Here is a 12,956-nt window from a genome sequence, read left to right as displayed (position 1 = left end):
TCTGTTCTAGAGGATCATGTTCTCTCATGTTTCAGACAGACAGACAGACAGAGTGAGTGAGTGAGTTACTTACCTGGGGCATGGCGGTTCATCTTTGGTTTCCTTGTCAACCCTGTGTCCTCTTGCTAAGGCCATTCTGTCTATAGAAACAGACACAAGTGGGTCGGTCTAAAGATGTTATTTGATTTGATTTGCTTTACCATAAGTATTGTGGAGGGGAAGGAATTTGCCTTAGGATATCCTAGTATAGTTTGTTGGCTAAACCCTAGCAATGACCACAAACAGACCCCATGGAGCAGAAAGTAAAGCCATTTATTTCACATGACTTACCCACCTAGTACACACTTTATGGGCATGGGATATAAATATATCAGAAGAAAAAATGACCTTGTGAATGCAGAATGCTAACTTGATAGCCTAGAATGCAAAAGCTGGAAGAAAAACAGACAATGCATGATTTGTCAATAGAATGCAAGTGGATATAACCTTTTTTTGACAGTGAATGTAAGACTAAAACAATAGAATTCAATGCAGCATATTTCATAGAGTCGTCATATAGCCCCCCAATTATATTATTTTGAATAATTGATCACAGCTCAAGTTCTCAGAATAAGTCGTGTACTTTCAGTTCAATACATTTAACCACAAATTAATGTTTTATTTGTACCAGAGGGAGAATAAACCTTAATAGACAAGTGCCACGTGGTTTCCCGTAGTCTACTGTGGCTGCAGAAAGAAGCGCTGCTTAGCCATAAATCTGATTTCAGACCAGCTTTTCCAACCTTCAGCCTACATCAAGCCGATGCATAAAATGACGCCATTAAACCGCGCACTGATCCACAGTCAGTCCTTCAGCACCTCTCTAAAATTCAATCGCATAGTGCGCTGTCCTAGGCACAGAGAGACATTCGAGAGGACGTGTGCAATATCCATTTTGTACATTTGCCGGTGTTGTCAATTCGGTTTGGGCTACTGGGTTATAAACACGTCATTTAATAACCGCTAGCCTTTCAAGGCTAAATCAGAAGGCATCCTGGACGAAACGGGTGCACCGAAGATCCCTACGCAGCATGGATTCTATGTAACTCCGGTAAAATGTAATGAGGAGATGGCTCCGGGAGAGAAAGATCATCAGGGTACCAGCCGTATAGTGTTGGTCAAGAAAATTATCATGAAAGATGGGCCCACGGTATGTGAATTAATTGTCTTTATTTCGGTATCCTACCAATTGTAACCGGGAATGTGTATGTAACAATGTAACTGATTTTCACATAAACGGCAAAGGATGCAACATCAGCTGTGAGTGCGCCTGCGGTAGCGGCAGGTTATGACATAAACGGACATTATGCGCTCGAGATACTGTACCTTGTGAAACATTTTACGGCTCTGTCAGCGTACAGTGCACCACAGTTTTCCGTAATGCTATTGCCAAACAGCTTTGAAATTTGTATCAATTTGTTAATAGATAGTGATAGGAGATGGGTACATTGCAACCTCTATTGGAAGGACGCGTCCGGTAATATATCGGGGTTGCGTCTTTCAGTCGGCCTAGCTGCAGATAGCGTATTGAATGAAGACTGTATAACATTGTCATGCGGCTGCCATTAGCCTACTGTATTACATAACACCCTCTCAACGCAATCTGTTTGCATGATAATTCCATAATCATATTCATTGACTGGTGCATTATCATGATAATGCCATAAAAATGTTTAAAGCCTATTTGTTTATTTTATGTATAGATAATAGAGTCCAGATCCCTTGCAATAAAAATAAGACACTTTTTTTTATTGCATTAACCTCTATCCTTTCATGAACTGTTGGTGTTGATGATGTTGGAGGTGCTCCAGGCAAGTTGTGTGTCCCACAGTGCCCTCGGATTTAAACCTCCTCATAGGCTAAACACTAGCCAATAGCCAGCTGTGAGGACCATAGAAGGTGTTACCATGGTGTTTCCTTGGAAAGGGGACCTGGACCAAAAACAAAATTACAGATGGCCTAATTTAAAAATAAACAAGATTCTATTCTATTATGTAATCTGAGCTATCACAGCAATGTGGATTGGGACATTCATTTTAGATCAGTGGTTTAATTTGTAGCAAACAACACAAATTAACGTTTAGGCCTAAGTCTATTTTTCACAGCATGGTAAGAAAACAGTGATTCAATCTCCATTAGGCCTGGCTACAATGTACAGTGGGGCAAAAAGTATTTAGTCAGACACCAATTGTGTAAGTTCTCCCACTTAAAAAGATGATAGAGGCCTGTAATTTTCATCATAGGTACACTTCAACTATGACAGACAAAATGAGAAAAAAAATCCTGAAAATCACATTGTAGGATTTTTTATGAATTTATTTGCAAATTATGGTGGAAAATAAGTATTTGGTCAATAACAAAAGTTTCTCAATACTTTGTTATATACCCTTTGTTGGCAATGACAGAGGTCAAACATTTTTTGTAAGTCTTCACAAGATTTTCACACACTGTTGCTGGTATTTTGGCCCATTCCTTCATGCAGATCTCCTCTAGAGCGGTGATGTTTTGGGGCTGTTGCTGGGCAACACGGACTTTCAACTCCCTCCAAAGATTTTCTATGGGGTTGAGATCTGGAGACTGGCTAGGCCACTCCAGGACCTTGAAATACTTCTTACGAAGCCACTCCTTCGTTGCCCGGACGGTGTGTTTGGGATCATTGTCATGCTGAAAGACCCAGCCACGTTTCATCTTCAATGCCCTTGCTGATGGAAGGAGGTTTTCACTCAAAATCTCACGATACATGGCCCCATTCATTCTTTCCTTTACACGGATCAATCGTCCTGGTCCCTTTGAAGAAAAACAGCCCCAAAGCATGATGTTTCCACCCCCATTCTTCACAGTAGGTATGGTGTTCTTTGGATGCAACTCAACATTCTTTGTCCTCCAAACACGACGAGTTGAGTTTTAACCAAAAAGTTCTATTTTGGTTTGATCTGACCATATGACATTCTCCCAATCTTCTTCTGGATCATCCAAATTCTCTCTAGCAAACTTCAGACGGGCCTGGACATGTACAGGCTTAAGCAGGGGGACACGTCTGGCACTGCAGGATTTGAGTCCCTAGCGGCGTAGTGTGTTACTGATGGTAGGCTTTGTTACTTTGGTCCCAGCTCTCTACAGGTCATTCACTAGGTCCCCCCGTGTGGTTCAGGGTTTTTTGCTCACCGTTCTTGTGATCATTTTGACCCCACGGGGTGAGATCTTGCGTGGAGCTCCAGATCGAGGGAGATTATCAGTGATCTTGTATGTCTGGTATCAACTGCTCCCACAGTTGATTTCTTCAACCCAAGCTGCTTACCTATTGCAGATTCTGTCTCCCCAGATTCTGTCATAGTTGAAGTGTACCTATGATGAAAATTACAGGCCTCTCTCATCTTTTTAAGTGGGAGAACTTGCACAATTGGTGATTGACTAAATACTTTTTTGCCCCACTGTATGTCTAATTTCTCAGTTTAGACTAGGTGACGATGACGTGATTTGCTCTTTGCGTGACAGCGAGCTGAGAACACAACCACGTCTCAATCTCCTCCAGTCCTCACTCACGCATACATATTACATACACACAGCAAACTTGGTGCACTCAAGTTGTGAGGACTAGGGAATTGGGGGGCCCATCTCGTCTCCACTGTTATGTAACGGCCATGTCCCAAGCTTCCCAAGCTGCAGGCTGCCTCACGCTGTGCTGTGAAGTAGCTAGGGGCCTGTGCTAATCTATCTATCTTTTCTATGCCACTGCCTTCCTCAAATACCACTGCTGTCTGTCCTTGCTCAGGGGTGTCCTGGGAGACAATGGCCACGTGGATGTCTTCAAATAGCAAAGTGACTGATTCATATTGACAGAGAAGCAGTGGGCTTTTTTTATTGATCATTTCTGTTTGGACTCCTCTTGACCATCCCATTCAGAAGAACGATCTACAGTATAGAGTGGAGATCAATAAATGGTTGCCTTAGTAAATTGTTTTCCTAATAGTACATATTGTATGTCTGCTTCCCAAAAGAATAGACTGCATTTGTCAAAATAAGTCTAGGCACTCAAATACAGCAAAGCGATTTACAGGGTCCCGATAATGATTTATTTGATAAGCTTTGTGATTATGGTGAAATGGTGGATGTTGATCATCTCAAAGTTACCTTTTTGAAAAGCTGTTTACATTTTTCTAACACTGTAAGAGCTGCTCATTTCCATAGTGTATGTTTTAACATGGAATACAATATGTTCCAAAATGGCTGACTTTGTTTACTGTGTGTTGCAGCCGGGCCAGGGTATTGGCAGACCCAGTGTTTCCCATGCTGTGGTGGTCATCTTCCTGGAGTTCTTTGCCTGGGGTCTCCTTACCACTCCAATGCTGACAGTGAGTTCCATCTCTATCTGGCTTGCCTGCCTATCTTTCAAATGGGTATTTTGACCAACCAGATCAGCTTTGAAAAAGAGCTGATGTGAAAAGATCTGATGCGATTGGTCAAAATACAAATTTGTGTAATAAAACGTCAGAGTTAGACTGCCTCTGCCTAATTATGATCTTTTTCCATTTACACATCAGCCTAACTCAGATCTTTTTCCAGTAATTGGTATTTTGATGAATCAGTTAAGCTCTTTTGACTGTAATTTGGCAAAATATCAGAATTGGGCTAGCTAGGTCTCTCCAGGTTTATTTACACCAGGGGTGTCAAACTCATTCCATGGAGGGCCTACTTTCTGCAGCTTTTTTATTTGTCCTTTCACTTAAGACCTAGACAACCAGGTGAGGGGAGTTCATTACTAATTAGTGAATTTAATGAATGAATCAAGTACAAGGGAGGAGTGAAAACCCGCTGACACTCAGCCCTCCTTGGAATGGGTTTGACATGTGATCTGCACTGAAAAAAAATTAAGGTTCTTAAATGTTTCTTCCTCAGCTCTTAAGGTTCCTTTATGAACACTTGTGTGATAAATATCCTTTGAGTTAAGTGTGGGGTGCTTGATGTGGCATCTACGGTTCTTCAGAATTTGGAAAGGTTGTTGAAATATTTTGTATTGATTCAAGAATTCAATGAAGGCTGTAAAGATTTAAATTAACACTTAAAATATCCTCAGTACTGGTGTTAATAACCAGAGTTGAGCCAAAACCATGCTCATCATTATCATATTTCCCAGCATGATCTATACGGTTGATTTAAAAATATATATTTGTTTCAATATCTATGTATTTGCATGTACATTGATTGATTAATTCATATCAAGCTACTCAAATATAAATAACATCAATTGTTCTAAACTATTCCAATCGGTTACTTGGACTTATTGCATATGTTACTAAAATTGTTGTTCCAGTTTAGATGTTTAAGGTAGTCTCATATTTTAGTCTTCCCAACACTGGAAATAGTTCTGGATGCAGGTTGTAGATGGATAAAAAGATCCCACATGTTGGTTAGCCCCACTGTGGCTGGATTCCAATGGGAATTACACATCACTTTGCAAGCCAGAATCACACATCTCTTTCCAAGCCAGCATAATGTAACTTGCAGGCCTAATGTGGCCTGTAAACCAAGAGTTTCAGACCACTGTATTAGGGTAAAACTATGCCCTGAAAAATAAATCCTTATGAAATATGTTTAATTTTTTTAGTAACATTTTATGAAAACATATTCTCTTAGGATCTCAATTGGTAAAAAGGCTGAGGAATGAAATTGGATGAGTACAACAACCATGTCTCTGTCAATAGCAAACACATTCATGGATGCTAACTCAAAAATTCACCTGAAAGGCACTGTGGGAAATATGCAAATAGGCCTTGAAACCCTACAGCAGGTCTATTGAATTCTGGTCCTAGAAGGCTGAAAAATGTCTGGTTTTGCATTTTTGTATGTTTATTCAAAGAACCATCCCATGTATGGTTCATTCAGACACCCTAAAATGGTTCTCCTATTGCACGTTTATTTTTAGGAGTGTAGGGCTCTTTCTAAAACAAAATGGCCTTGATTCCTCGCATCCATCTTTTCATAATATCTTGTGCACAGACGACATAAACATACAGTTGAATCGGAAGTTTACATACACCTTAGCCAAATACATTTAAACTTAGTTTTTCACAATTCCTGACATTTAATCCTTGTAAATATTCCCTGTTTTAGGTCATTTAGGATCACCACTTTATTTGAAGAATGTGGAATGTCAGAATAAGAGGAGAGAGCATGATTTATTTCAGCTTTTATTTCTTTCATCACATTCCCAATGGGTCAGAAGTTTACATACAATCAATTAGTATTTGGTAGCATTGCCTTTAAATTGTTTAACTTGGTTCAAATGTTTCGGGTGGCCTTCTACAAGCTTCCCACAATGTGTTGGGTGAATTATGGCTCATTCCTCCTGACAGAGCTGGTGAAACTGAGTCAGGTTTGTAGGCCTCCTTGCTCGCTCCATAGGATTGAGGTCAGGGCTTTGCGATGGCCACTCCAATACCTTGACTTTGTTGTCCTTAAGCCATTTTGCCACAACTTTGGAAGTATGCTTGGGGTCATTGTCCATTTGGAAGACCCATTTGCGACCAACTGATGTCTTGAGATGTTGCTTCAATATATCCACATAATTTTCCTACCTCATGATGCCATCTATTTTGTGAAGTGTACCAGTCCATCCTGCAGCAAAGCACCACCACAACATGATGCTGCCACCCCCGTACTTCACGGTTGGGATGGGGATCTTCAGCTTGCAAGCCACCCCCTTTTTCCTCCAAACATAACAATGGTCATTATGGCCAAACAGTTCTATTTTTGTTTCATCAGACCAGAGGACATTTCTCCAAAATTAAATCAAATCAAAAATCAAATCAAAAAGTACTATCTTTGTCCCCATGTGCAGTTGCAAACTGTAGTCTGTCTTTTTGATGGCGGCTTTGGAGCAGTGGCTTCTTCCTTGCTGAGCGGCCTTTCGGGTTATGTCGATATAGGACTCATTTTACTGTGAATATAGATACCTTTGTACCTGTTTCCTCCAGCATCTTCACAAGGTCCTTTGCTGTTGTTCTGGGATTGATTTACACATTTCGCACCAAAATACATTCATCTCTAGGAGACAGAATGTGTCTCCTTTCTGAGCGGTATGACGGCTGCATCGTCCCATGGTGTTTATACTTGCGTACTATTGTTTGTACAGATTAACGTGATACCTTCAGGCGTTTGGAAATTGCTCCCAAGGATGAACCAGACTTGTGGAGGTCTACAATTTTTTTTCTGAGGTCTTGGCTGATTTCTTTTGACTTTCCCATGATGTCAAGCAAAGAGGCACTGAGTTTGAAGGTAGGCCTTGAAATACATCCACAGGTACACCTCCAATTAACTAAAATTACGCCAATTAGCCTATCAGAAGCTTCTAAACCATGACATCTTTTTCTGGAAATTTCCAAGCTGTTTAAAGGCACAGTCAACTTAGTGTATGTAAACTTCTAACCCACTGGAATTGTGATACAGTGAATTATAAATTAAATAATCTGTCTGTAAACAATTGTTGGAAGAATGACTTGTGTCATGCACAAAGTAGATGTCCTAACCCGACTTGCCAAAACTATAGTTTGTTAACAATACATTTGTGGAGTGGTTGAAAAATGAGTTTTAAAGACTACAACCTAAGTGTATGTAAACTTCTGACTTCAACTGTAAATGGTACCGGAGGTCTGTCATGATACAAGGGGATGCGTGAGATAATTAGCAGCATTTGTTCTGGTGCTTTGGACAAATCATGACTTCGCAGGTGTTAGCATCTTTTCACATTTTGGAAGTGGAGGGGACATTTGGCCCATAGACTTTCCCTTAACTTGCAAAGAGACAGGGTGGAGATTTTTTCTCCGATTCCGTTCCGATCCTCATTCTATCTCTTCTCTTAACACATATGGACCCAGAGTGTTCTGGGTTAACTGAGATAAATCTTCTCAAAACTCATTGGGACCGAGGGCCCTTGGCCTTTCCCTCCAATACGGTTGAGAAGGAGGGGAGAAAGGAGGTAATGAGGAATTACAGAAATACTAATTGTCTATAGGTCTCTATCGCTCTCTATCTTGTTCTTTCTGACACTGTACAGTCATCCTTCTCTTGCTCTTATTTTCCTCTTCATCTTTATATTCTCACCTTCTCTCTCTGTCTATCTTCCCTCTCTGTCAACCTTCCCTTTTAAATGGTCTAGTAAAACGCACCTGTGTTGTTTTTTAGGGTAGGTTTCTTGTCTTGTTAAAATGCTTGTGTGTGTGTGTGTGTGTGTGTGTGTGTGTGTCTGTGACTGTTATGGTTTCTTGGCAGCCTTTCCATCGAACAGCCCTGTTTAAGATGTGTGTGTGTGTGTGTGTGTGTGTGTCTGTGACTGTTATGGTTTCTTGGCAGCCTTTCCATCGAACTGTTTAAGATGTTTGTGGTTTTTCTGTTCTTTGCAGGTTTTACATGAAACTTTTCCACAGCACACGTTTCTGATGAATGGTCTCATTCAAGGGGTGAAGGTAAGACCTCAGGCTTAGAAATAACTATTTAGCAAAGACTACGAACAGTATATCTCCCCCAAAAATGAACCAACTATGCCATTTATTGATCACCTGTATGCTATAGAGGAACCCCCCCCATAGAGTTGAACAAAAGCAGCACATTCTTTATTCTGTGTACTCTAGCTGATCTTTTTTCAGTATCTTATTATTTCATATCAAGTGCATGTTTATTGTAGGTTTATTATAGGTCATAAAACGAGCCATTTTTGTGCTGCAACATGATTGTAATCAAGCTCGCTCTCATTTCCTTTAAAGATGAATGAGCCTTCTCATTATGGGTTCCCGGTAACCATGGCAATTTTAACAGAGGCACCTACCCTCTTCACCCTCCTCCTCAACAGGGTCTTCTGTCCTTCATGAGCGCCCCTCTGATTGGTGCCTTGTCAGACGTGTGGGGCAGACGGTCCTTCCTATTGGTCACTGTGTTCTTCACCTGCGCCCCCATCCCGCTTATGAGACTCAGTCCCTGGTAAGACCGCCCGTTTTTGCTGGCCAAGAAAAAAATCACTGTTGTGATTTGGTTTAGTATTCATTGTTTATCTGATTAGAATTAAACAATAAGCACATTTAAACATGAAATATACAGTTAGACAAAGAGTCAAAGTAAAACCACATAGGGTTCTTCGGGCTGTCCTCATAGGGAAACCCTTTTTGGTGCTACCTAGTACCCTCTATGTACCCTCTTTGAAGTGTTCTTCCTAGAACCCTCTATTACAGCTTCCATCCCCATAAGGCTGCTGAACAATTCATCAAATGGCCACCCGGACTATTTACATTGCTGTTTATTATCTATGAATAGTCCCTTTACCCCGACCTACATGTACAAATGACCTCAACTAACCTGTACCCCTACCTACATGTACACATGACCTCAACTAACCTGTTTATTATCTATGAATAGTCCCTTTACCCCGACCTACATGTACAAATGACCTCAACTAACCTGTACCCCTACCTACATGTACAAATGACCTCAACTAACCTGTACCCCTACCTACATGTACAAATGACCTCAACTAACCTGTTTATTATCTATGAATAGTCCCTTTACCCCAAATGACCTCAACTAACCTGTACCCCTACCTACATGTACAAATGACCTCAACTAACCTGTACCCCTGCACATTGACTCTGTACCGGTACCCCCTGTATATAGCCTCCACATTGACTCTGTACCGGTACCCCCTGTATATAGCCTCCACATTGACTCTGTACCGGTACCCCCTGTATATAGCCTCCACATTGACTCTGTACCGGTACCCTCTGTATATAGCCTCCACATTGACTCTGTACCGGTACCCCCTCTATATAGCCTCCACATTGACTCTGTACTGGTACCCCCTGTATATAGCCTCCACATTGACTCTGTACCGGTACCCCCTGTATATAGCCTCAATATTGACTCTGTACCGGTACCCCCTGTATATAGCCTCCACATTGACTCTGTACTGGTACCCCCTGTATATAGCCTCCACATTGACTCTGTACCGGTACCCCCTCTATATAGCCTCCACATTGACTCTGTACTGGTACCCCCTGTATATAGCCTCCGCATTGACTCTGTACCGGTACCCCCTGTATATAGCCTCCACATTGACTCTGTACCGGTACCCCCTGTATATAGCCTCCACATTGACTCTGTACCGGTACCCCCTTTATATAGCCTCCACATTGACTCTGAACCGTAATACCCTGTATATAGCCTCCACATTGACTCTGTACCGGTACCCTCTGTATATAGCCTCCACATTGACTCTGTACCGGTACCCCCTGTATATAGCCTCCACATTGACTCTGTACCGGTACCCTCTGTATATAGCCTCCACATTGACTCTGTACCGGTACCCCCTGTATATAGCCTCCACATTGACTCTGTACCGGTACCTCCTGTATAAAGCCTCCACATTGACTCTGTACCGGTACCACCTTGTATATAGCCTCCACACTGACTCTGTACCGGTACCCCCTGTATATAGCCTCCATATTGACTCTGTACCGGTACCCTCTGTATATAGCCTCCACATTGACTCTGTACCGGTACCCCCTGTATAGCCTCCACATTGACTCTGTACCGGTACCCTCTGTATATCCTCCACATTGACTCTGTACCGGTACCCCCTGTATATAGCCTCCACATTGACTCTGTACCGGTACCTCCTGTATAAAGCCTCCACATTGACTCTGTACCGGTACCACCTTGTATATAGCCTCCACACTGACTCTGTACCGGTACCCCCTGTATATAGCCTCCATATTGACTCTGTACCGGTACCCCCTGTATACAGCCTCCACATTGACTCTGTACCGATACCTCCTGTATTTAGCCTCCACATTGACTCTGTACTGGTACCCCCTGTATAGCCTCCACATTGACTCTGTACCGGTACCCTCTGTATATCCTCCACATTGACTCTGTACCGGTACCCCCTGTATATAGCCTCCACACTGACTCTGTACCAGTACCCCCTGTATATAGCCTCCATATTGACTCTGTACCGGTACCCCCTGTATACAGCCTCCACATTGACTCTGTACCGGTACCTCCTGTATATAGCCTCCACATTGACTCTGTACCAGTACCCCCTGTATACAGCCTCCACATTGACTCTGTACCAGTACCCCCTGTATATAGCCTCCACATTGACTCTGTACCAGTACCCCCTGTATACAGCCTCCACATTGACTCTGTACCGGTACCTCCTGTATATAGCCTCCACATTGACTCTGTACCGGTACCCCCTGTATACAGCCTCCACATTGACTCTGTACCAGTACCCCCTGTATATAGCCTCCACATTGACTCTGTACCGGTACCCCCTGTATATAGCCTCCATATTGACTCTGTACCGGTACCCCCTGTATACAGCCTCCACATTGACTCTGTACCGGTACCTCCTGTATATCCTCCACATTGACTCTGTACAGGTACCCCCTGTATATAGCCTCCACATTGACTCTGTACCGGTACCCCCTGTATACAGCCTCCACATTGACTCTGTACCGGTACCTCCTGTATATCCTCCACATTGACTCTGTACCGGTACCTCCTGTATATAGCCTCCATATTGACTCTGTACCGGTACCCCTCTATATAGCCTCCACATTGACTCTGTACCGGTACCCTCTGTATATAGCCTCCACACTGACTCTGTACCAGTACCCCCTGTATATAGCCTCCACATTGACTCTGTACCGGTGCCCCCTGTATATAGCCTCCACACTGACTCTGTACCGGTACCCCCTGTATACAGCCTCCACATTGACTCTGTACCGGTACCCTCTGTATATAGCCTCCACATTGACTCTGTACCGGTACCCCCTGTATATAGCCTCCACATTGACTCTGTACCGGTACCCCCTGTATATAGCCTCCACATTGACTCTGTACCGGTACCTCCTGTATATCCTCCACATTGACTCTGTACCGGTACCTCCTGTATATCCTCCACATTGACTCTGTACCGGTACCCACTGTATATAGCCTCCACATTGACTCTGTACTGGTACCCCCTGTATATAGCCTCCACATTGACTCTGTACCGGTACCCCCTGTATACAGCCTCCACATTGACTCTGTACCGGTACCCCCTGTATACAGCCTCCACATTGACTCTGTACCAGTACCCCCTGTATATAGCCTCCACATTGACTCTGTACCGGTACCCCCTGTATACAGCCTCCACATTGACTCTGTACCGGTACCTCCTGTATACAGCCTCCACATTGACTCTGTACCGGTACCTCCTGTATACAGCCTCCACATTGACTCTGTACCGGTACCCCCTGTATACAGCCTCCACATTGACTCTGTACCGGTACCTCCTGTATACAGCCTCCACATTGACTCTGTACCGGTACCTCCTGTATACAGCCTCCACATTGACTCTGTACCGGTACCTCCTGTATACAGCCTCCACATTGACTCTGTACCGGTACCTCCTGTATACAGCCTCCACATTGACTCTGTACCGGTACCTCCTGTATATAGCCTCCACATTGACTCTGTACCGGTACCCTCTGTATATAGCCTCCACATTGACTCTGTACCGGTACCCCCTGTATATAGCCTCCACATTGACTCTGTACCAGTACCCCCTGTATATAGCCTCCACATTGACTCTGTACCGGTACCCTCTGTATATAGCCTCCACATTGACTCTGTACCGGTACCTCCTGTATATAGCCTCCACATTGACTCTGTACCGGTACCCTCTGTATATAGCCTCCACATTGACTCTGTACCGGTACCTCCTCTATGTAGCCTCCACATTGACTCTGTACCGGTACCTCCTGTATACAGCCTCCACATTGACTCTGTACCGGTACCTCCTGTATATAGCCTCCACATTGACTCTGTACCGGTACCCTCTGTATATAGCCTCCACATTGACTCTGTACCGGTACCCCCTGTAT

General features: G+C 43.1%; 1 protein-coding gene across 1 annotated transcript in view; it reads left to right on the top strand.

Moving 5' to 3' along the window:
* Positions 1–831: 831 nt before the first annotated feature.
* LOC109867875 (hippocampus abundant transcript 1 protein) overlaps positions 832–12,956 on the top strand; it is a 50,514-nt gene continuing 38,389 nt past the window's right edge. The window contains exons 1-4 of the mRNA XM_020457178.2: positions 832–1,189; positions 4,293–4,391; positions 8,439–8,501; positions 8,885–9,012. Coding sequence (XP_020312767.1) covers positions 1,109–1,189; positions 4,293–4,391; positions 8,439–8,501; positions 8,885–9,012 — 371 coding nt within the window. The 5' untranslated portion in view covers positions 832–1,108. The remainder of the gene's footprint in view (positions 1,190–4,292; positions 4,392–8,438; positions 8,502–8,884; positions 9,013–12,956) is intronic.

The sequence above is a fragment of the Oncorhynchus kisutch genome, linkage group LG23 (genome assembly GCF_002021735.2).
Source record: "Oncorhynchus kisutch isolate 150728-3 linkage group LG23, Okis_V2, whole genome shotgun sequence".
Lineage (NCBI taxonomy): Eukaryota > Metazoa > Chordata > Actinopteri > Salmoniformes > Salmonidae > Oncorhynchus > Oncorhynchus kisutch.
Note: the sequence above shows the minus strand (reverse complement) of the source record. Positions and strands in the feature narration are given on the sequence as shown.